This window comes from Rattus norvegicus, chromosome 7 (assembly GCF_036323735.1).
Source record: "Rattus norvegicus strain BN/NHsdMcwi chromosome 7, GRCr8, whole genome shotgun sequence".
Lineage (NCBI taxonomy): Eukaryota > Metazoa > Chordata > Mammalia > Rodentia > Muridae > Rattus > Rattus norvegicus.
In genome coordinates this window covers 114,707,957-114,732,725 of record NC_086025.1, presented here as the reverse complement: position 1 = coordinate 114,732,725, position 24,769 = coordinate 114,707,957, and the positions used below count along the sequence as shown (strand labels likewise).

Genomic DNA, 24,769 nt, shown 5'->3' with positions numbered 1-24,769 from the left:
AAACATTAGTGAAAGGATAGTTTCTCTCTGGACCCATTTGAACAGAATAAATGTCTTTTCTAGTTAGGGTACTGTCGTGGTGCTTTTCAAAAGCCTGACTTCTTGCTTAGATGCATTCCACCAGATCATTCGAGATGAAGGGATCTTGGCTCTGTGGAATGGCACCTTTCCCTCCTTGCTGTTGGTCTTCAACCCTGCCATCCAATTCATGTTCTATGAAGGCTTAAAACGGCAGCTTTTAAAGAAGCGGACGAAGGTAATCCCTAATTTTAAAATTGTCTGCTAGACAGGCCTGTTTCCTTGTTTGACTAAAATGGCTGCTCCTCCGCTCTGCAGCTCTCTTCTCTGGACGTGTTCATCATTGGCGCAGTAGCCAAAGCGATTGCCACCACAGTCACCTACCCCATGCAGACAGTACAGTCGATTCTGAGGGTGAGTGCTGGGGTTCTCCTAAAGAGAGTCCAGTGATGCCTAAAGCAACAATGCGGATGCTGTGCCTGTGTGGGCTTGACCATTTTTCTCTGTGTGCGACATTTTGCTAACCAGGCTTTTGGCTGACTTTCTGCATGACATGGAATGAGGTTTACATTGGGATTTCTTAGTAGTGTATGGTCTCAGAAAAACCGAACGTGTGAAAAGACTCAGGACATCCCAAGTTCTCCTTCTTTTCATTCACATTGTTTGCCATGGAGGGGACGATCCTTGATACAATTAGAGGTTAACTTCTGTAGTTCACTCACGGGTAGTTAACAATTTAACTTTTCCAAAGCACTTTGAGATGCTTGTTTATACATTCAGACATTTTTAGACACTCTGCAAGAAGCTGGGGTACAGTGTAGTCCTGTCCTCATGGAGACGGCAAGTGAAAGAACCAGGTAATTATTCCGGTCTGAGTCAGCTGTCACAGGACAGATGGAAGCCGCACTGGCTTACTGAAGAGGAGCAGGGCGGGGGTTCTTCCTAGGTGTTTGGCTGGATCCCCGAATCTCTGAGAAGCACACTAAAATCAAGATGCAAGGGAGTTTGAAGCTGTGCTGTCCAACTTATCAGGAAGAGGGGGGACTACTTATCGGGAAGAGGGAGGACTACTTATCCGGAAGAGGGAGGACTACTTATCGGGAAGAGGGAGGACTACTTATCAGGAAGAGGGAGAGGCATCAAGAGCTTGCTTCATTTAGAAACTGAAAGGTGGCCTCTGTGGCCAGGGGTGGCTTGCCCAGCATGAAACTGGGATAATTACAGGAAAGGTAGCTGTGGGTTAGGAAAGCGGATGGGAAGATTTTATTCTCAGCCCAGCAGTAAGCCTCTGGAGGACTTTTAAGTTGGGAAGCTGTGTGATCTGATATACTATTCTGGACGGCCTGTGTGGCTCTTCTACAGTGAATTGATGAGCTGAGAGGTAGAGCCTGGATAAGAATGTTTGCTCTGCAAAGATATGAACCTGAGCCCAAATGACAAGCTTCTGGGTCAGTGAGAACCATCTTATGGCATGAAGGCAGGGATCCAGAGAAGAAGGCAGCAGAGGCCTTGCTTCACCTCTGCGTGCACACAGGTTCATCCTCCACTGTTACAGGCTATGAACCTATTTCTAGTTGTGGCGTGGCTCAGCCCTTAGCACACACCTTTAGTCCCTCTGGCTGGAATACAGACTGGCCTTTAGACCTCACCTTTAATCCCAAACGATGAAGTTGAAGTTAGTTTGTAGAAGGAAGCACCATGTTTGAAAGCTATGTCTAAGTATCAGACAAAGTAAGGAACCAGAGAAAGATTTGACAGAATAGGATATGCCCAATTCTCAAGAGATGAGAGAGGAAAAGGAAGCTACTTAAGGGAGAGAGAGACATACAGGAGAAAGAAAATACAGTCCAGGAATACAGCAGAGTTCATGGAGGGCAGTGGAGTCGAGAGGGAGAGTAGAGCCACACAGAGAGGGAGGAGGAGGCAGCTTTACTGGGACAGTTGTGCAGAGACAGAGTGAAGAGAGAGCAAGCTACACACAGGTAAAGACAGAATGAGGCAGAGAATGAGAAGGGACCAGTTAGTTTGAGGTCAAGCAGAATTCAGAAGCCAAGAGGAAAGCCAGATTAAGCCAGCTAGAAGAGGAGTTTGAGCCAGAAAGCTGAGTTGAATTAGAACGAACCAGAGCTCAAAAACAAGAAAAGGGTGAGTTTATTCAGCAGCAAGTCTTTGAGGCCGAGGTATTCCAGGCCTAGGTTAGATGGTACTGAGGCTAGAGGCTTCTAGGACTAGGCGTGGGTTAGCAGAGTAGGTTAGCAGACAGAGGCGGTAAGCCTCCCAGACAACAATACAACAGGAAAGTAAAAGTTACCTTTAAAGAGAGAGAAAAAGAGGACTAATCAGAGACCGTTTTAGTAATCCAGGTGAGGGCATGATAGCCTAGCCTAGGTTAGCATCAATGGAGATAGAGTGTGGACAAATTCGGGATCTGTGCTGGGGCTTGGTGTGTTGCTCAACAACTATACCAGGGCTTACTTAGCATGTGCAAGGTCCGGGGTTCGATCCCCACTACCACAAAAATATTGTTAAAAATTTATTCTAAAAAACCAACCAAAAAAATTATTCTAGAGAGAACATTTGAAAGAGTTATTACTAGAGAAAATGAAGGTGGTGTCTCAAGTTAAAAACACTACATTCCGTGTGTGAAAAGTGTTTTTGCTAATGTGCTATTTGTGAAATTGACTCTTGATGGAAAGGATTTCACTATCGTTCACATAAATATTCCTGATTTGAAGAGTATAGATTTCAGGTGTTCTGACTGATCAGTGGTTACCAGGCAGAATGTCTTAAAGACCTGGAAGTTACCCCCCTATCTGAATATCACCCCAGGCATGTGCTTCTGTTTTGTTTTAGTCTTTGCTGATAGAATTTTCCCATAATTCTCTGTAAGGTGAAAGACCCTCATGATGAGGGTGTAGTTTAGCAGTGAGGGCATCTATTTTAGCATACTGAAGGCCTTTGGCTCAATCCCCAGAACAATGAAAAAAAGTATGCTTTCTTTATCGAAAAATGTTTTTATTTTTATTAGTTGAAAAAGATTAATAAACTCTATATTGCTAATTGGATATTTTTTATCAATAAACGCTGTGTTAGGAGGTGTTACTCCAATGTAATTTCCTAAGTAGAAATTAAGATGAAGAGGGGCTGGAGAGAAAGACAGTTTATCGCAGAGGGTGGGTAGCTTAACGCAGAGGACCCAAATTCATGTCTCCAGCACTCCCGTGGAGAGAGGCTCGCAGCCTCCTGTGACTCCAGCTCCTGGGGACCAAGTTACTGGTGCTCAAACACACTCAGACACACACATAATGATTAATATAAAAATAAATCTTGTTAAGAAACAAAATTAAGATAAAACAGTGACAAATAGTAATTATCTTTTTTTTCCCCTCCTTCCATCCCAGTTTGGACGTCATAGACTAAACCCAGAAAACAGGACACTGGGGAGTCTTCGGAATGTTCTCTCTCTTCTTCACCAACGAGTCAAGTGAGCCCTGCTTTCCCTCTCAGCCCTCCTTTGCCAGGGAGGGTGGGGGGGCCGCATGAGCTGTTCTTGCTAGTGCAATGGCAGCCTCAGAAACCTCTCTCTTCTCTGTGGTCAGGTTTCTCTCAGTTTAGGAGCTTAGTATGAATTGACAGCAGCTGGGATTATGGAAAAGTTCAGCTCTTTATTCTTCGCTGGTTATAAATGCAGGACTCCTTTGAAAAGGAACCCCCCAGGCTGGGAATGGAGCTTGGTGGTACAGTCTAGGTTCAAACCCTAGGACCAAGAAAAAATAAAGAAGAATGAGGCTCACTTGGGAGGCAGAGGCAGACAGATCTCAGTGAGTTTGAAGCTAGCCTGATCTACAGAGCAAGTTCTAAGCCAACTGGAGCCACATAGGGAAACTTGTCTCAAAAATAAATAAAACGAAAACTCACCAAAATAAAGCCAGTTAAATATCAATAAAAGTCACATGTTATACATATATATTTTCTAAAAATTTCTCTCTCCTCTCTTAAGAGGTAGCCACTGTAAGCATGCACATTTCTAGAGAATTATACAATATATATATTTCAGTATACATGTTTTCAGTGTGCATGTGTGTGTATATGTGAATTATACATCTTACTGTTTTGTTTTTACTTTTTTAAGGCAGAGTCTTGCAGTGTAGCCCTGACTAGCCTAACTAGCCTCAAACTTGAGGCAGTCCTGCCGCATCGTCTCCTTTTCGTAACCTTAGCATCACACCCACCCCTTGCTGTTGACAATTGCAGACGTGTACAGGATTCCTGTGGTGTGGTGCACTGTGACTTAGTCCCCACTGCAGCTGCTGCCGAGTGCCCTGGCCGTCTGAAGGGACTTTACAGACATGGCTGAGTGAAGACTATAACTGAGCCTTGTCCAGCTAGGCGATCATAGCTGTAGAGAAGGCCCTTACGTGCAGTTACCTAGTTAAGAGAGTCAGAACACGGGGTTGGGGATTTAGCTCAGTGGTAGAGCGCTTGCCTAGCAAGCGCAAGGCCCTGGGTGCAAGGCCCTGGGTTCGGTCCCCAGCTCCGAAAAAAAGAAGCAAAAAAAAAAAAAAGAGAGTCAGAACACATACAGCTCTGACATTTTATAACTTCAAAATTATAAATGTAGACATTGCCAATTGACCCTCAAGACTGAGAGCAACTAAAGTTTCCTCCAGCACTGAGAGGGTTAAGGAAGATGGGCATCACTAAGAGATTTAACTAAGATGTTCTCAATTGTAATTGATGAGGTCCTATAATTTGCAAATTAACTGTTTTCACATCTTGTCTCTTGGTCTTGTTTGGTCCTCACTCAGCCCTGTAGAAAAATGATTATATTCCCATTTTGCAAGTCAAGAAACAGATGTAGAGAAAGCAGTTTGCCCAGTGCCAAGGGAGGCAGAGCCCGATGAATGGCTGCCATTCTGCTACAGCGTGTTTAGTGATGCGAGCGCCACACTGTCCAGGAGGGCTGTGCCCAGCTTTGTGGAGCTGTGGGGCACAAGGAATATTGTCGCTGCCACCAGAAACCAAACCCACCGGTTTAATCCGTATCAAGACAGGGTTTCTCTGTGTAGCCTTGTCTGTCCTAGAACTCACTCTGTAGTCCAGGCTGGCCTCAAACTCCTAGAGATCCACCTGCCTCTGCCTCCTGAGTGATGGGACTAAAGGCCTGTGCCACCACTGCCCAGCCATTGCTTTAATTTTTTTTTTTTTTTTTTTTGGAGCTGGGGACTGAACCCAGGGCCTTCCGCTTGCTAGGCAAGCGCTCTACCACTGAGCTAAATCCCCAACCCCTGCTTTAATTTTTATTAGCCACATCTGGCTAATGGCTGCTGTCATGATAATGAAATAACATAACAAGTCTCTCCAATTGTATGTAATTAAGAAACACCTGAAGAGCGGCTGGAGCGACCGCTCAGCGGTTGAAAGCATTGGCTGCTCTTCCTGGGGACCTGGGCTCTAGTTCCAGTACCCACATGGCACTTTGCAATTCTAAAAGTGATAGTTTTTCTTTATCCTGGCTAGCTAAGTAAGTGACACAGAGACTATAAGACTTAATTAATCAAGCTTTGCAGCACAATAGCTGAGCAGTTGTTAGTCTGTTAATCCTCTAAGCTACTCTGACTGCCTCTCAACCAAAATCCCCAAGATACACTGCAGTTTAACATGGTTCTGGCTCCCCCAGGTCCAGGTGTGTTTCTGTGGTGCCCTCTTCTGGCACCTCCCCCCTCGCTCTCTCGCTCTCTCACTCTCTCTTGCTCGCTCTCTCTTACCCCCTCTCTCTAACCCCCCTCACCCTCCTCCCCTGGCTGGGATCAGAAGTCCCGCCCTATTCTCTCCTCTGCTCAGCCATTGGCTGATCAGCTTTTTTTTTTTTTTGACAAATCAGAGAATAAATGGGAAGCAATGGTTACACAACACGAGGCAGGAGATACTCAGATAAGCATTACAGTGCCATGTCCGGATTGCAGCCAGACAGAGGGGCAGAGAAAGCAGCATTTGAATAACAGGGTGATCTGTGCACAGTAGCCCTCAGGAGGCTGAGGCAGGCACATCTCTGTGAGTTTGAGGCCAGCTTAGTCTACAGAGCTCCAGGACAGTGAGAGCTGCACAGAGAGACCCTGTCTCAGGAAAAGAAACATTCAAGTCAACCTCTGGGCTTTACATGTGCAAACAAAGGTTTGATCATGCACGTGCGTGTGCACACACACACTATTGCCTGAAGCAGGTGTGATCTACACACCTATAGAGGTAGAAGAACCAAAAGTTGACAGCAACCTTGGCTACATAAGAAATGTGAGGCCAGGTGAAGCTACATGAAGACCCCGTTTGTAAAAAAGAAAACCCAGCTGGAATGCTGTCACAACGTAGATCTGCACCTTCCCTGCAGGACGCAGCCCCAGAGTCTGCAGTCTCAGCAGCCCTGGCTGGGTTTTCCATTGTGGGTGATGTCACCCTGAAGAGCACAGGGGTAGTCAGTGAACAGGTCCAGCCTTGCATCCTGTTTGTCATATGATTGCCTGGCGGTAGGTTTTTACAGCACGTATATAAACTAGCTTGATGTGGGCATCAGATTAGTTTTAACGTCGACCCACAAGCTGGAGTTGCTACTGAACCGGCATAAGAGACTAATTCACTCTCAGCAAATAGCTTTGGAGTGATTATCTGCTTTGAGTTCCAGTTCTAGCCAAAGCATTCTTGTCTGGGGAGCTCTTACGTGCTGGTCCCAGGCTAGCGTGCTCCTCCTCACTGCCTGGGAGCTTGCTTGTTGGACATGCAGATTTTTTGAGTCCTGTCCCAAAGTTAATGAGTCATATATTCTTGGACTGGGCTAGCAGATCCGTATTTTAACCAGCAGTTTCAGTGAATTGGGTGCTGGCTGAATTTCATTTGAGGCCTAGGACCGAATGTACAGGCAGTCTGAGAATCAGACAATTTTCATTTCTGTGTCTTTCTATTGAGGTTTAAATGATCCGAACCAATTAATGGCTTTCCTACCACTTGGGGGCTGTTAGGTTGAAACACCTGGAGTTGAGGGCCCATTAAACGTAGAAGGTCTTAGATCTCTGCACACTATTAGCGCGGTGTTGGCAGCACCCCACTAGCTAATGACAGCTACAGTAAGACAGTATCAGTGGCCCCTCTGTACTGGGTCTCATCTGTCCACCTTCAAAGCTAAGAAATACTCCAGCAGCAGATTGTTGGAATTGAAGACCTCCATGGTTTGTTTTGATCCTAAAGAGAAACCTTTTCAGGGCAGCAGATCTAACATAAGAGCTCATTTTTACAAAGAAAACCTATTTTTTCCCAATCTCTTTCCTTTTAGGCGCTTTGGAATAATGGGACTCTACAAAGGCCTCGAGGCCAAGCTGCTCCAGACAGTGCTCACAGCCGCCCTCATGTTCCTTGTGTACGAGAAACTGACAGCTGCTACCTTCACCGTAATGGGCCTGAAGAGCTCACATAAGCACTGAGATCCGCCCACAGGACAGCGTGGACGCAGGTGCTGCACACAGAGAAGAGGCACAGTCCTCCTTTCCCGCCGGTTCCATCCACACCACAGACATTCCTGTCATTGGCTGTAAAGGCATGGAAGGCTAAACAGGGAGTACAGCCAGCTAAGCCTATCCGACAACTTAGTTTTTATGGTGTTTGGTTGGATTTGGGGGTAGAGGTTAAACTGATATGAAAATATTGAAACCCTAAAAATGGAAGTTTGTGGGTATTCATTAATTTTTCTCAAGGGGAACGGACTTTCCATCTAAGGATTCTCTCTGCTTTGCCACTTGTTTTCGCTCTCCTAATGCTCTCCCAGGTTCCAGACGACTCGGTAACCATTCTCCTCAGATACTCCTCTAGGTCTTAATCTTGGTAAAGAGTCCCTCACTAAGAGTAACATCATGACTGTGCTGTGGGCATGACTTCATTTCTGTCTGTCTCTCTCCCTCCTGCTTAAAGAGAGCTATTTAACTGTGGGGGAAATAAAAATTATTAACCTAAATGATTTTCTTAAAATTTGTAAATGTCGATTATTCATTAGTGTTTGACATAGGTTTTTTTAAACACATATTTATTTCAAATTGTCTTTTATTACAAAAGCCTTGATGTTGTATGTCCATTCATGCAAGCTCTGATCAGATAAGCTTCAATAAATTGTCAGCACACACAGAAAACATTCATGAAAGTTGCTCTTTTATTAAGGCCTTGTGTGTGTGTGTGTGTGTGTGTGTGGATTTGAGTGAGAAAGGCCCTGTGGACTCAGGTGTGAATGCATGACACCAGTTGCTGGAACTGTTTGGGAAGGGTTAGAAGGTGTGGCCTTATTGGAGGAGGTGTGTCTGGGGACTAGCTGGCTTTGAGTTTTCAAAGCCACTCCATGTCTCTCTGCCTTATGACTGTGCCTCAAGATTTGAGCTCTCAGCCACTGCTCCAGCGCCATGCCTACCTTTCTACCATGATAGTCATTGACCTTACCCCTCTGAAACCCTAAGCCCCAAATTAAGTGCTTTCTTTTCTAAGTTGCATTGGTCATTGTGTTTTATCACAGCCACAGAACAGTGACGGAGACAGTGTGCGACCGGGTGGTTAAGGTAGTTAAAGAAAGATTGTAAAAGTGCACTAAGAGGCAGGTACCTTGTGTGGACTCTGCGATGTTCTCTTCCCTTGTAAATTCTGTGTGGATGCTGTATTTTCAGAAGTATTTGATGCGGGTTATTTCCATTTGCAAACATTCCTTAGAGCCCTACTACTGTAAAATATGGCCCACCGAACAGTAGCACTGGCAGCAGCCGAGAGCAGGTTAGGCTTGCAGCCTAGGCCTCCTGAGTCATATTTTGTAGTTTAACAAGATCTCCAGGCAATTCCCATCTATAATAAAGTTCAGGAGATCGTAGGGCCGGTGGCCCAATGGAAGATGGGATTGGCTTCAGTTCCAGAAGCCAGATAAATATTTCTCTCAAAGGAAAACTAGATTGTTATAGAAAAGATGGCCTCTCAGAAAGCTCGAAGTCCCGCGTCACCAATTCCTTCCCTCAGAGCACACAGCAGAGCAGAGGCCGATAGCTCAAGCTACCCGTCCACAAAGCGAATTCTCTTCACATTCATAGAATTCTTTGTTCTCGGCTGCCTCGCCAAGATCAAGTGTGGCTTCCTCTTAGAATAACTGACTTTGTGATTTGGTTTCTGTCTCTCTGACAGAAAAACAGACTACGTTTGTCATTCAGTCAGTTGGAGAGTAATGAGGATTCTGAGGACTCTGAAATTTCTTGTGTTTCCTCTTCCCACGCCTTTGATGGTTTCAAAGTGTGTGGCTATTAAACTAGTAATAACTGAAGAGGGTTGTGGCATTCTAGAAAACAAATCAAGTGAGCTTGACTGAACACACTTTCCCTATGGGAGACAGAACTGGTGTCATTACTACTGTACATGTATAGTGCAGGGGCAGGAGAAAGCGGGAATGTGCTCTGTCATGTGGAAAGCAAAGGTTGCCATTGGCTATCCCCTTTCAGCCTCTCCCCCTTACCTTTTTAAGCCAGGGTCTCCCATTAAACCTAGAGCTCACTGATTTGGCTAGGCTAGCCTGCTGGCCAGCCCCTGGGATCCACCTGTTTGCACCTCCCAAGTGCTGGGGTTGCTGCACTTCTGCATGGAGTCTGGTGCTTGAACTCAGGTCCCCATGCGTCCTCTGCTGGCTAAGCCAGGGCCCCAGGCTCCTGCCACCATTACTACTTTTTATTTTGCTTTATAAGGTTTGGGAGTTGCTGTTGGAGGTCTTGAGTAGGAACCTCAGGACTAATGTTTGGGCTCCATCGAGGAGGAAAATAATCTAGGAGGTGAGAGTGTACCCTCACGACCATTTTCTGCTGCTCCCCTTGATACGTGAGTGCTGATCTCAGGGGCTGATGGGGTCATTGTCACAATAATCTCTAAACCGAAGCGTGTGCTCAAGCAGAGGATGTATTTGATACTTCTCCGACCGCTTCTTTTTTGTTTGTTTAGTTGATTGGTTGGTTGGTGTGATGGTTTGCATATGCTTGGCCAGGGAGTGGCACTATTAGAGGAAGTGTGTCACTGTGGGAATGGGCTTGGAGACCCTCCTCCTAGCTGCCTGAGGATGCTCAGTTTGTTCCTGGCTTCCTTCAGGTGAAGATGTAGAACTCAGCTCCTCCTGCACCATGCCTGCCTGGATGCTGCCATGTTCCTGCCTTGGTGATAATGGACTGAACCTCTGAACCTGTAAGCCAGCCCCCAATTAAATGTTGTCTTTTATAAAACTTGCATTGACCGTGGTGTCTGTTCACAGCAGTAAAACCCTAACAAAGACAGCTGGTCTTTCTGTTTTATTGAGACAGGGTCTTACCTTGTAGCTCTGGCTATGCCATGTCTGGGAATCAAAGGCATGTGCCACTACGCCTGGCCCCTTTTTCTCCGATCTTGTGAGGGGCATTTTGGAATGAAGCTTTCTAGGGAATAACACCTAGCTTTGTGGCCTTTAGTTAGTAACAGGTTAATTGAACATGGTAAATAGCTGGTGTCTGTTCGAAGGAATGGGGATTTTTTTCCTCCTCTTGAATCATGTGGTTCCTTTAGACTTACGAGGACTAAGAACCTTAGAGATCACATCAGTATCACTGTGGTGGAAGTGTTAATTTCTATAAGCATTTAATCTCAGCTTTGAAGTGGACACTGATGTTTCTACCCTTGACTATTTTACAATTAACTTAGGACTCTAAAAACCAGACTGTACCCTGAGCACACAAGCAGCAGGAGTTCGAAATCTTAGATCTTATCCCCAGGGCTGCCACCAACTCGCAGCTCCCTGCACTTCCGCTCTTTGACAAGTGAAGATAATGATACTTCCCACCCACTTCAGAGGGTGTGTGAGCGCTAACGATGTCAGCTCCGTCCCTTTATGATGGTGCTGTGGGGACTTAGTGGAACTCGTGACCATCCAGATTTGCACAGCAATTTCCCTTCTGAAGCTTTTGCCTTTTCTCCTCTCATCAACCCAGTATCTCTGTGGAATGGATAGGGGCAAGTAACAAAGGCCCCATTTAATTAACGAGGCAATTGAAATACAACTGTCAGAGGACTTGCCTAGGTGGAGCCAGGGCTAGAACTGGGTCTCCTGCATTCTGGAGATTAAGGTTCTGGGATTAGGCAGTTTGTCACTCAAACTGAACTTTGAGGAAACACAGTTTTCTTAACTGTGGGTGGAATATTCTCTCTCTCTCTCTCTCTCTCTCTCTCTCTCTCTCTCTCTCTCTCTCTCTCTCTCCCTCCCTCCCTCTCCTTTTTAAAAATATTGCTTGATTTTGTGAGTATGACTATTTTGCCTGTCCACCACTTGCTCAAGGAGGCCAGAAGAGGGCATTGGATTTTCTGGAACTGGAATTATAGATGGTTGTGGGCCGCCATGTGGGTGCTGGTGGGAATTCAATTCAAGTCTTCTGGTGGGACAGCTCTTAACCGCCGAGCCATCCCTCCAGCTCAGGGGTGAAGTTCTTGATAAAGCTAGCCCATGGGGTGATCACTGCTGTCAGATGAAATCACACTGCGTGCCTTCTGAGAGCTAGATGAACGTCAGTGGTAACTATTGCTGTCATATTGATCAGGGATGTAGCTGCCTCTGTATAACTGGTCTCTTGGAAGGCACTCTGGATTTTGAGCCAGATCTAGGCTCAGTTTCCATGCAGCATGTAATCCTAGACTTATGGACACAGATCAATCACTTCCCCTTCAAAGCTGTGTCTTCCACTGTCAAGTGAAATTATTACCTCTGAGGGCAAAGACAGGCGTGTGGTGTCCCGAGCCCTTGCACAGTATTTGTTGTGTTTCTGTGTTTAACAAGTGCTGTTTGTACCAAGAAAATCTCAATTCCTTGGGTAGTCTATGTCTTTTTATTCATTCCCATTGTATTTCTTTTGATGTGCGTGTTTTTATTTTTGTTATGTTTTTAAAATTTGCATGCAAAGCATTTTTATGTCTTTCTAAAGTTCTCTCAGATCCTCCCCAACTTCTTACCCACCCAATTTCATGTTCTTTCTTGAAAAGCAAGCAAAGCAAAGCAAAACAAAATGAAACAAAACAAAAAGGTGAAAGTTGGATGTGGTGTCCAGTGCCTTTCCTTCCAGACCTGGAAAGCAGGGGCAGGCAGATCTGAGTTTGAAGCCAGCCTGGTCTACAGAGCAAGTTCCAGGGACCATGAGGGAGTAGGAGATCTTCCAAAGAAAGGGAGAGAGAGTATAGGCGTGCTTTTGTTGTTTGTTTGATATATGGTCTAGTATGTAGTCCTGGCTGTGCTGGAATTTGATATATAGATCAAGTTGGCTGGCGTCTAACTCAACAGTTCCCCTGCCTCAGCCCAGAGTGCTGGAGTTAAAGGTGGAATGCTGGACTAGAGGCTGGAGCGCTGCAGCTGGTTTGGAATTAGTTTTATAAAGGGATGATAGGGGAATCAGAATAGGGTTAAAGGTGGGTAAGGAAGGGGTTGGGGATTTAGCTCAGTGGTAGAGCACTTGCCTAGCAAGTGCAAGGCCCTGGGTTCGGTCCCCAGCTCTGGAAAAAAAAAAGAAAGAAAGTAAAAAGGGGGGTAAGGATTAACTAAGGTAAAGGTGGGAATATAAGGAAAGGTGACTTTTGAAAAGCCACACTGAAACCCATTGTTCCAGAAGCTTCATAAAATGTATAAAAGGATTTAAATGAAGTCACCATGTCATAGAGGAGACAGTGACCCAACGCGACATCTTATATAATATACCAAGTAAAAGCCAATGTCAGGAATGGGTTTCATCTTGTGAGTCATTGGCCAAAGGGGCCTCATAAGCCCCTCCCCCCAACATTATAGACTATAGTCAGTAGCACAACCGATAGATGGCGAGGCCCTAATGCTGAAGATACCACTTAGGTTGTGGAACACGGAGAAATTGAGCTGGTACCCAACTAGAAGCTTCACCCCCACTGACCAGCATTCACAGTGCAGGAAGGTACTTTCCGTGCCACCAGAGGATAAAAGTCATGCTTACTCTCACCACCTCTCAGCATCAGCCCTGTAACTTACAAGGGTGACCTGCCTACAGGACACACTAGTGCAGTAGTGACTCAGGCGTTAGGGGCGTAGACAACTGCTTTTAAAAACCAGATTGAAGGCCCATTCCACGAGGTGGAGCCTGCATCTGACGCTGTTAAAATATGGTGCTTCCAAAGAGAAGCCAGGCTCATGCTTCACAGGAAAGGAAAATTGGGAAGACACAGAGATTAGCATGGCCCCCATGCAAGGTGACGGTCAGAGTTTGCTTTCTTTTGTTGAGATAAAGACAATGACCGAAGTTGACCTGGAGGTAGATGCTTGTTTCATTTTGCACTTTCAGGCCACAGTGCATAACTGAGAGAATTTGGATCAGGAACTCAAGACAAGAACTTGAAGCAGAAACCATGGAAGAACTCGGCTCTGGCTTGCTCTCACGCTTGCTCCACTCGCTTTCTTATGTGGTCTAGGCCCCACTGCCTAGGGATGTTGTGGCCCATAGTGTCTGGACCCTCCCACACCAGTTAACAAGGAAGGAGAGGCTCCACGGACATTCCCATAGGGCACTCGAATGGAGGCCAGGCTTCAATTGAGGTTCCCGCCGCCTTTCAGATGGGGTATCTGGTTTTAATGTCAGTTTGCGATAAATTAAAATCACCAGGGTAGGGGTTGGGGACTTTTAGCTCAGCGCTTGCCTAGCAAACACAAGGTCCGGGTTTGGTCTTCAGATTGGGGGTGGGGGAAGGGGTGGGGGGAGCACAAAATCACCGTGGTAGGAATTTCCACCTGAAGAATTGTCTTGATTTCCTTAATTGATGTGGGAAGACCCACCCCACAGTGCAGGGCAGCACCTTCTGGTAGCATTTCAGATTTAAAACACAACAAACAAATGAACAAAGTTGCCACTAGGAAGGTGATTTGCCTTTTGCCCCTATGGGCTTCCCTCTGGCTGCTGAGTTCTTCCCTCAGGTTGCTGCTTCCTTCTCTGATATCACAGCTAGCATTTCCAGGCTTCCATTGTTGACTGAGGACCAGTGACGCTCCAGGAACTGTCCAGCTTTCAGCATCAGATTGGGACTGCTGAGGCTCCAAGCCTTGTGGACTGAGAGCTCAGCCCCTCGGGTATGAGACTTTATGTCAATGTAAGCTATGTAAGCTGACTTAATTTTTTTATATACACTTATATATGTGTGTATGCAATATACATGTTATATATGTGATATGAACACACACACACACACACAGAGTTCATCGATTCTGTTCCTCTAGAGAACATTGACTAATAGAATCTAGGAAATGGTTCTGGAGAAACAGAATTATAAGGACGGATTTCTCTAATGGGCTTTGTGGTGTCTGGAGCTGGATTTCCAATTAGATGAAACTCAGGGTTGCTAAAGACTGCTTGGGTAGCATGGAGATCACTGAGAGTCCAGAGTGTAAGCTATTTAAAGAAGCGTGCGAAGTAAACGCATCCGACGTCCTGACTCACCTCTTGCGAGAAGCAAGGCATTAGCAACTTTATCTAAAACCCTTGAAAGTGGGAAGTAATGATGCTGCTTGCTTCCTTTTGGTGTCTTTGGATAAAGTTATGAAAAAGAGAGAAAAAATGAGTAATAGAATTGGTGGTTCCCCAGGTGTGCATAAATAATCCAAAGGTTTCTAAGTGTGCCCCGAAAGAGAAGCCAGCAGCCATTAGATCTCAACTTGCAGAAAACCAAACCCGAGCCCTCCTTGTACAATTAGCTGACTGACAGCGCAGATGCATAAAAGAGTAGGATCCTGTGACTTGGGTTGATGATGTGTGTGTGGAAGGACCCTGAGGAGATTGGTATTGAAGCTTCAGATTCTCATGGGCCCAGTGTGCCTGAGGAAATAGTCTCCTCATCTTTAGCAGAGGATGCCTCCCCACCACCTGCCTGTGACACAAAAGAACTTAGTGAATTTGTTAACTCACTTAGACAGACATCTGGGGAATGTGTGTGGGAATGGATTTTAAGGGAGTATTGAGGCAAAGGGTTAGGAAGCAAGAGCAGGCCGAGCTTATCAATATGAGTCCTGGGCAAAGATTCTGGGTTTGCTATTGAAGCCAATTCAGTGAAAGGTACCAAGAGTTTATCTGATTGGTTGGCTGAGTGTCTGTGAAAAAGCTGCCCTGCTAGAAGGAGCCAGAGATGCCTGCTATTCTTCGGCTTAACATTGAGGGGAATTTTTAGGGCTCAGAGACATCGGAATGCTTGAGTGAATTTATCATTTAAAACCTCATCTGAAGACACTAATGTGGTAAGACAGAAAGCGGTGAGGGGCTCGTTTACAGAGCTCTGTCCTTGCTCTCCTGTGCCAGGCCTCAGGGGTGGAGATGCTGCCACTCAATTGGATGAATTAAATGCAATGTGCTTAATTGGGCACTGGAGTAGCGAAAGGGATAGTAAGTGCTATAACGGGAGCGCTGGCAAAGCAGCGTCTGTAATAGCCTGACTCACAGTGGGCAGGACAGGGCAAGCATTGTTTATAATGGCCTGACTCTAATGGGCAATTCAGGTACTGTGATATCCGTAATGGCATGACTCAGACAGACCTTTTCGATTGGCTGACCAATCATGGTGTTTCCTACAATGAACTAGATTGAAGCCTCCTTCTGCAACGGCTGAGGTGCCCAGCTGCAAGGACTGAGCAACTTCTACTGGGTTCTCCATCCCTGGCTGACTTCATACATTCTTTCAATACATTTCTTTGTCCTGTCAGTTCTTTTCTGTTCCTCTAGAGAGCAAGAGAGCACTGACTAATAAATACACCGGGTGACTAGTTTGTGTCAAGACTAGCCATCACACTGTTACAAATCCGTGAAGTATTCCTTTTTTTTTTTTTTAATGGAGGCAGTAATGAGTGTGGAATATTTGTCATAAATAAACAGAGAAGAGAGAAGAAAAAAAAGGAAGCCCAAATCCAATAATGTTTTCTTCTACTCAGTATTCAAATTAGGTTCCCCTCCCTGAAATTCTCCGTTACTCAGTAACAGGCTATGCTCAATAAAAAGTCTCTGGCTGAGCTAGTGACTCACCTGGGCTCTTTAGAAAAGCCAGAATGGCGACTTTAGAGAGCCAAATGCCACAGGGCTAAGCGAGCTCCTGCTGGCTGCGCATTGATTACCTGGCAGTCAAATGTTAGCAGAAGAACCAAGTCGATAGAAAGCTCACTAGAAAGGTATTTATGCACGCAACAAATGTGGGCTGGTTGAGATGCTACAGGCTTGGTGCCGCTGTCTAAACAAAAGGGCTTTGTACTAATGCTAATGTCTGCGGGGTGTGGTACTTCTTCCTACAGAAGTGGGTCTAATTGATCAGGAAAAGAAGGTTTTCTAGGGTTTATGTAGGAGAAGAGAAGAAAATGACACTTTCCAGTTATAGAGTGGCAACTGGTAAGTTGTGGGTCAGAGGGTAAAGGTTATTGCCACACAAGTGGAGTGATCTGAGTTTGATCCCCGAGGCCCATGAAAAGGCAGCAGAACACCAAATCCAGACTTGTCCCTTAACCTCCATATATATGCCTCTTTCCCATGCGTACACACACAACAATAGTGCGTTAAAAAAAAAAAAAAGGGTTAAAACCAGGCATAGGGCAAACCTGTAATCCCAGCACTTTAGAAGCTAGTGGTAGGAGGATCACGTGTTGATGGTCATTCATGGCTATACAAGTTTGAGGAGAACCTGGCCTATGTAAGACCCTGCCTGTCTTGGGGAGGTGACAGGGAGACGGGATGGCTTTGTAAGTAAGGATGCTTGCTGTAGAAGAACGAAGAAATGAATTCAGACCTTTAGAACTTCCTGGTGGTGTTGGCTATTCCTTTAATCCCAGCACTCAGGAGGCAGAGGCAGGTGGATATTTCTGAGTTCGAGCCTGGTCTACAGAGCAAGTTCTTGTACAGCCATGGCTACACAGAGAAACCGTGTCTAGAAAAATAAAACAAAAACAAACAAAAAAACAGACCCTATGTAAGAAACTAAACCTGGCCATGCCTACCTGGTGCAGGAGGACCATTAGGTCTTGCTGGCTGTCAGCCTAGCTCTGGGCAGGAAAAAACAAAAAAACCTCTGCTAACTCTAGGTTCAGTGAGAGACCCTGTCTTGAGGGAATAAGGCATCGAGCAGGAGGAAGACACTCGATGCCCTCCTCTAGCCTCCACAAATGCACACATGTGCACCCATACAAATACCCCCCAACACACACACACACACACACACACACACACACACACACACACACACACACACACACACACACACACATACAATTAAGAATGATAAGGAACAGGGGTTGGGGATTTAGCTCAGTGGTAGAGCGCTTGCCTAGCAAGCGCAAGGCCCTGGGTTCGGTCCCCAGCTCCGAAAAAAAGAAAAAAGAAAAAAAAAAAAAGAATGATAAGGAACCTAGAGACATGAAAGTCAGAAGGAGAGACAAGAGACCAGCGCTGAGCATGGCACAGCGCTCTGAATATAAAAAGCAAAAGGTGGTGTGCAGATCGCTGAACCATAGAACCCACAAGTAGATATTAGGAAGGAAGGAGAATGCTGTCTCAAATTAGTCATAGTGCATATGAATGGGTCGTGGAACTTCTGTGCATTGAATGCCAATCATAATTAAGCCTTACATGTTTTGATATCCTTGTGTCTTAAGGTTTCTTATTGCTGTGATGAAACACTGTGTCTAAAAAAGCAACTTGGAGAGGAAAGGGGTATTCTGACTTACACATCCATATTGTTCCTCATCGAAGGAAGTCAGGACAGGAACTCAAACAGGGCAGGAACCTGGAGGCAGGAGCTGATGCAGAGGCTATGGAGGGGTGCTGCTTACTGGCTTGCTCAGCCTGCCTTCTTGTTGAACCCAGAACCAGCACAGGAGTGACCCTACCTGAAAAGAACTGCTCCCCTTCCTCCCATCAATCACTAGTTAAGAAAACACCCTAGATATTATTATAGAAACTTTATTTAGTTATTTGGGGGTACAGCTCAAAACAGGGTTTCTTTGTGTAGTCCTGGCTGTCCTGAAACTCACTCTAGAATAGGCTAGATGGAAGCTTTTGTTTTGGTTTGCTTGGGTTTTTGTTTTTTGTTTTGTTTTGTTTTGAGACAGGGTTTCTCTGTATAGCCTCTGTATATCCTGCAACTCACTCTGTAGACCAGGCTGGCATCAAACTCAGAGATCTGCCTGCCTTCTGGAGTGCTAGGACTAAAGGCCTAAGCTACCACCCCCTGGCTAATGGAGATATCTTTTTAATTGAGGTTCCCTCCTCTCAGACGACTTTAGCTTGTATCAAGTTGAGATCAAACTAGCCAGCACACCTTGTAAGAACACCTAAGCACACACGGTTCATTCCCACTCACAGATGAGGAGGGCGTGGACAAAGATGGACATGCCTGGAGTCACGCACCTTGTGCATAAGAAGATTTAGAAGTCAGATGAGGATTCGGATGAGGACCGATGTCAAAGCTCCCTTCTGCAACCTTCGGATGTTCTTTTAAACGACAGCAAAACGCTACAGAGCTGCCCATGAAGGACCTGAAAGATGGCAGAGGTTAAGAGTGTGTACTACTCTGGCAGAGAGAGCATCTAAATTTGGTTCCTGGATCCCACAACTGACAGCTTATGTAACTGCCCGTGACTCCGGCTCCAGAGAGACCCAACACGTCCTTAGGTGCTTGAGCTTGCGTGTGCGTGCCCACACACAGAGACACACACATGCACATTATTTAAAAGGAATCTTTTTTATAGAGCTGGGAGTACAGCTCAGTAATAGAGTGCCTGACCCACAAAAACAAAACAATGGCCATAGCATCAAACTGCCCTGCACACCCTCACCTCTGAATCCACAGGCCAATGAGGTCCTCAGACCTTGTCCTGATCAAAGTGCAGAGTAAGTGACTGGAGTGCTCACCCACAAATGGGATGCCTATATCACAGGCACACACGCACACACGCACACACATACATATACATACACACACACATACACACACACATACACATGGCTCAGCCACAAATGGGATGTCTATATTACACACACATGCACACACGTACATATACATACATACATACACACACGCGCACACACACACGCACACACACACACACACACACACACATAGCTCAGCCACAAATGGAATGCCCATATTGCACACACACATACAAACACACATATGTGCACCCATACATGCATGCACACATACATGCACATACACACGCATGCATGTACATACGTGCACGTGTACATACAAACACATACACATACACACACACACATACACACACACTGAGGTTCAGAGACTGTTGAAGAAGGGACAGAAAGGTTAAAAAGTTGGAGAGAGGGTTGGGGATTTAGCTCAGTGGTAGAGCGCTTACCTAGCAAGCGCAAGGCCCTGGGTTTGGTCCCCAGCTCCGAAAAAAAGAAAAGGAAAAAAAGTTGGAGAGAAACTTTTTGGACATAGCAGGATCACTGCATTCACAAAAGATGGAGCCAGTCACCATGCTAACATGAGTGGGGAGGATTCATAGGCCACCACCCCTAGTTGAGAAGCTATGGGGGGGTATTTTTTTAAGGTATCTGCCTTTTTTGTCTTTTGGGGTTTTTTGTTGGTTAATGTTGTCTTTGAGACAGGGTCTTGCTATGTAGACCAGGTTGGCCTTGAACTAAAAGACATGAAGTTGGGCAGAGTAGATAGGTGGAGGTAGATCTTAGGAGGAGGTGAGAGACAGGTTGAGGTGAATATTACTAAAATACAATGTATGGGGGTGGAGTGATCAGCGGTTAAAGCACTGGCTATTCTTCTAGAGGACCCCGGGTTGATTCTCAGTACCCACATGCCGAATTGTCTGTAACTCCAGCCCCAGGAGAGCCCGTGCCCTCTTCTGGCCTCCTTGTCTAGGCAGTGTGCATGTGTGAGGGTCAGAGGATAATATGTGGGAGTCCTTCCATCCTTTCGCTGTGCGGGACCTGGGATTGAACTCAGGCGGTCAGACCTGGCGGCAAGCGGATACCTCCAGAGCCATCTCGCACACCTGTGGTGTCGACAGCTTCTGCCTAAAGATGACACTGATTGTTTTCCATTTGAGTCTTTCTTAATTAAAGGGCTTTTATGTCGTGGTTGAGGAGATGGCTCAGTGGGTAGGAGAACCAGAGTCTGGGCCCCCAGAAGTCCTATGACAACCAAGGTACAGTGGCACATGCCTGTTTTCTCAGTGCTAAGGAGGCAGAGAATTGCAGAGGACTCTCTGCTCAGCCGGCCTGGCTAATCGGTCAGCTCCAGGCCATCAAGAGACCCTGTCTCAGAAAATAAGGGCGAGAGAGAAGAGAAAGACACCCAGCATTGACTTGGCCTCCACACTCACGCGCGCGCACACACACACACACACACACACACACACACACACACTTTTTACAATTCCCGTACTGTGGTGGTTTCAGCTTTCAAATTTCTTTAATTCATACTTTTTAAGACAGAGTCTCTGTATAGCTTAGACTGACTTGAGATCCTTGATCCCCTGCCTCGGTCTTCCAGGGACACAGATTACATTCACACAGCATTTCATGTCTTCCGTTTGCTTTTATTCAACCTTTAAACACTCGTTAGAGTTTGCTTTATAGGCAGCTACCCTGTGCCAGCTGCTGGCGCTTGGTGCATCTCGGCCATGTTTGCTTTAGGTTCTATGGAGCCCGATGGCAGGAGTGGCCGGCCGGCCAGTGAGCAGTCCCTGTGCGGATACCATATGGAGGGCCTTATTACCTTGTCAGTTCTGGTTTTGAGACCAATGCTCTGCTCGTGTATTTAAAAATACATTTTTGATTATTTGCCATATGCAAGCACCTTGCCAATTTCTGGGACTGGGAAGATAAATAACATTCAGGCTCTGCCCTTCTGATTCATTATTCGGCGTGGGAGCCAGACAGACGATGACAGCTCAGACTTCTTCCGCTGATAAGTTTGATGAAAAAACGTTTGGTAAATGTTCAAGTCATTTTGTGGGGCTAGAGAGATGGCTCAGCGGCTAAGAGGGTTTGCTGCTCTTCCAGAGGACCTGAGTTCAGCTCCCAGCACTCACATGGGGCAGACCAGAGCCACCTGTAACTCCAGCTCCAGACATCCAATGTCTTCTTCAGGCTTTCGTGTACATGGACACTGCACACATGCAAGAATACATACATGTGCATCACACACACACACACACACACACACACACAACACACACACACAGGACATTTAAAAAATGGTTTTTTTTCTGGTTTTTCAAGACAGGGTTTCTCTGTGTAGCCCTGGTTGTCTGGGAACTTCCTCTGTAGACCAGATTGGCCTCAGACTCAGAGATCTGCCTTCCTCTGCCTCCTGAATGCTGGGATTAAAGGTGTGTGCCCCCATCTGGCTTCTTATTATTATTGTTATTATTATCATTATCATTATCATTATTAGTGTGTATAGGTGCTTGGGTGCACACTGAGGCCTGTAGAGGGTTATCAGATCACCTGGAACTGGAGTTACAGACAGTCATGAGCTGCTGCGCAGATGCTGGGATTTGAACTTAGGACCTCTGGAACAGCAGTCAGTGCTTTTAACTGCTGAGCCATCTCCCCAGCCACTACATCACTGTTAGCTTGAGAGGCAGGATCTAACTCTGTCATGGACTTGGAGGTGAGAGCGTGAGGTTTGCCCTGGGAACACATCGAGCTTTTAAGTAGAGGATTGTCTGACAGAGGAAGTGGAGAGTGTCGGTTGGAGAAACGGTGCTGTCTCATTTTCTCTACATTAATCTGAACTAAACCCAGAAGCATTGCAGCCTAGGCCTGAGCATTGAAAGGAGGCCAAATAGAGGAGAGGAAAGAGCTATGGGCCACCTTCCTGCACCGAGGGTAGGGTGGTCAGTGTTGGAACTGAGTTTAATGTGATGATGATGTCCTTGAACTCATGAAGCAATTAAGATTTTAAACTAATCATAACATGAACTGTTTAGTTTTCCCTGTATAAGATCAGCCCACAAAACCAGCTTAGGTTTTCTGTAACTACCTGTCCTTGACTAGGCTGCCATTCAGCGTTTTGGTGTGAGGGGGTTTACAGGGGTTTTTGGGGTTCTTGCTGCGTTTTGCTTTGTTTGCTTTTGATTTGGGTTTTTCAAGACAAGGCTTCTCTGTGTAGCCCCGGCTGTCCTGGAACTTGCTCTGTAGTCCCGGCTGGCCTTGAACTCAGAAACCACCTGCTGCCCACCTCCCAAGTGCTGGGACTGCGTGGGCCACACTGCCAGGCAGAGATCTGTAGTTTTTTTTTTCTTTTCTTTTCTTTTTTTCGGAGCCAGGGACCAAACCCAGGGCCTTGCGCTTGCTAGGCAAGCAGCGCTCTACCACTGAGCTAAATCCCCAACCCCGAGATCTGTAGTTTTTAAGCCAGGCTGGTCTGCAGCACACAGTGTAGAGGAAACTTTGGACTCTGATGTCCTCAGTTTCCCCAGGGCTGAGATCTTAAGATCCGTAGACTGTACCACTACACTGGCTCAACAAAACAGTAACTAGGCCTCAGCTACATTGGGAATTTGAGGTTAACCCGGGTAACATGAGAACAATAATTAGGCCAGATACAATGGTCCATCTTTAGTCCCAGCACTCAGGAGTAGAGGCAGAGGCGGGTGGATCTCACTGTGAGTTCGAGGTCAGCCTGACCTACACGGTAAATTCCAGGACAGCCAGAGCCATGTTCTGAGACCATGACTTTAAAAAAAATGAAACTAATAAGAGCAAAAATTTTATCCTGTCTGGTATACTCTCAAACCTCCAAGACGGAAGGCCACTGGGGTACCCTAGGCATGTACCTTCCCACTTCCCTTGTGACTCACTTACATTCATTGTTATTCGCTGAGCAGTGTGGACATACTCTCTCCATGTCTGCTTGGGGATCTGCAGGAGAAATTCCACTCTAAGAGAAATGGAAAGAAAGGCCGAGGACTGAGGACAGGGTTGCGTGTTCTGTGTGGCTTTGCTCTCCTTAAGGATCCTGCAGAGAGTCACGTGAGGCCTACTAAAAGTAACCGTTCCACCGGTCAGCGGGGCAGTTGAAGTTGTAGACTGTCGACTAAAACAGGTCAAAACAGGTCATAACAACAGCTATCATTAATTGGCGCCACGGGACCTCGTATTTATTTTTTACTGAATCCTACAGAGCCCGAAGCCTCTATGCTTTCCAGAATTCTGCACTTTGGGCTTTGGTTCCCTGTCTGCACAACCACCTATATCATGTGACTTTGTTACATTGTAATTTCTGCATGTTGGAATTCATCATACTGCCCCCTACCTCCCCCCCCCCAACTTTTTTAACTGGTGGCCCAGGCTAGCCTCAAACTCGCTGTGGGGATCTGAATGAGAACGTCTCCCGTAGGCTCACACATGTGTGAATTCTTGGTCTCCAGTTGGTGGAACCGTTTGGGAAGGATGAGGTGTGGCCTTGTTGGAGGAGGTGAGTCCCTGGGGCCAGGCCTCATGGTTTCATCTGTTCCTGCCTCTGTCACTTTGCTCTGCTGTCGTGGACTCCCAACCCCCTGGAGGCTGAATTCAGGCTGATTGAACCCCTTCTTTTCTAAGGTGCCTTGGTCATGGTGGTTTGTCAGAGCAGCAAAACGTCAAGGGTAACCTTAAGCTTCTGCCCTCTCTGTAGTACTGGAATCACTGTTGTGTGTGGCTGGGCTGGTTTACATGGCGCTGAGGCTCCATACGGAGGACTTCAGGTGTGCCGGGCCAACACTAACCGAGCGGTCTCAGCCCCTCTCTCACCCACTCACCTCTAAGCCATTCGCTTTCGTTTGGTAATGAGCCTGTATGGAAAGGATTTGTGATCACAAAGGTTATAAATACTGAAGAGCTTTTCGATTTTGACTCCTGATATTATAAAAGATCTCCCCTTTAAGAGGGAAAACCTCGGGGCTGGGGATTTAGCTCAGTGGTAGAGCGCTTACCTAGGAAGCGCAAGGCCCTGGGTTCGGTCCCCAGCTCCGAAAAAAAAGAACCAAAAAAAAAAAAAAAAAAAAAGAGGGAAAACCTCTGAGTGCTGGGGTTTTTACTGTTATTGTTGCCTTCTGGGCTTTTATTTTGTTTTGTTTAACTTTACTCTTGCAGCTAAGGAAAATACTGGAAGCCACCAGAGGGCGTCGCAGTTAACGTTGGGTACTGACTTCATTATAAATCACGGCCTCCAGAGGTGCCCGGCGAAATCTGTTTCCAGGAAATGAAAGGATCAGTAGACTGAACTTGGAGCAGGAGAGCGAGCATATTTTATCATCTAGCAGAAGCGAAGAACAGAGCAGGTGGGGGTCTCCCTCAAATGCCATTCTACTCTTTATTCCTTTTGCCAAGCCCTGCCTAAACTTTTAAGTTGCCGTCGATGATCGATAATCCTTTCCGAGCAGAAGGTAGACTCAGGGCCTCCCAATAGCAGCGGAAACTGAAGCTGACATCTGGAGGCCTGCCACTCACTGAATCGTCCACCTACCTCTTTGTGACTTTTATTGCCACTAGTAACTTGAACGATGCAGGGCGAGCCCCCTCCGTGTAGAAGCTGAAGCGGGCAGAGAAGCGACTGCAGCACAAAGCGGCTGCGGCTGGGGAGAGTGGGCGGCGCTCCCGACAAGCCATGAACCGAGGACAGTTGAACACACAGCATAAATCGGTGTAAAGGGGTCTGTCCGTCCACCTCTTGTGAAACCAAT

The 24,769-nt window shown here is 46.2% G+C and overlaps 1 protein-coding gene and 1 long non-coding RNA gene across 3 annotated transcripts in view; one reads left to right on the top strand and one right to left on the bottom strand.

Annotated features, from left to right (window-relative positions):
- The window catches only part of Slc25a17 (solute carrier family 25 member 17), a 42,631-nt gene extending 34,438 nt beyond the window's left edge, over positions 1-8,193 (top strand). Inside the window, exons 6-9 of one of the 2 annotated variants that reach the window (NM_001126269.1) lie at positions 111-256; positions 337-432; positions 3,420-3,502; positions 7,340-8,193. In NM_001126269.1, coding sequence (NP_001119741.1) covers positions 111-256; positions 337-432; positions 3,420-3,502; positions 7,340-7,487 — 473 coding nt within the window. In that variant the 3' untranslated portion in view covers positions 7,488-8,193. Of the gene's footprint in view, positions 1-63; positions 257-336; positions 433-3,419; positions 3,503-7,339 lie in introns of those variants that run through there. The other variant, XM_039078840.2, reaches the window with a different exon arrangement.
- Positions 2,997-23,951, bottom strand: LOC120093696 (uncharacterized). Its single transcript, XR_005487268.2, has 3 exons — positions 22,911-23,951; positions 18,465-18,592; positions 2,997-3,775 (listed from the first exon to the last, which is right to left on the bottom strand). It is a non-coding gene; the product is annotated as an uncharacterized LOC120093696 (long non-coding RNA).
- Positions 23,952-24,769: the final 818 nt, after the last annotated feature.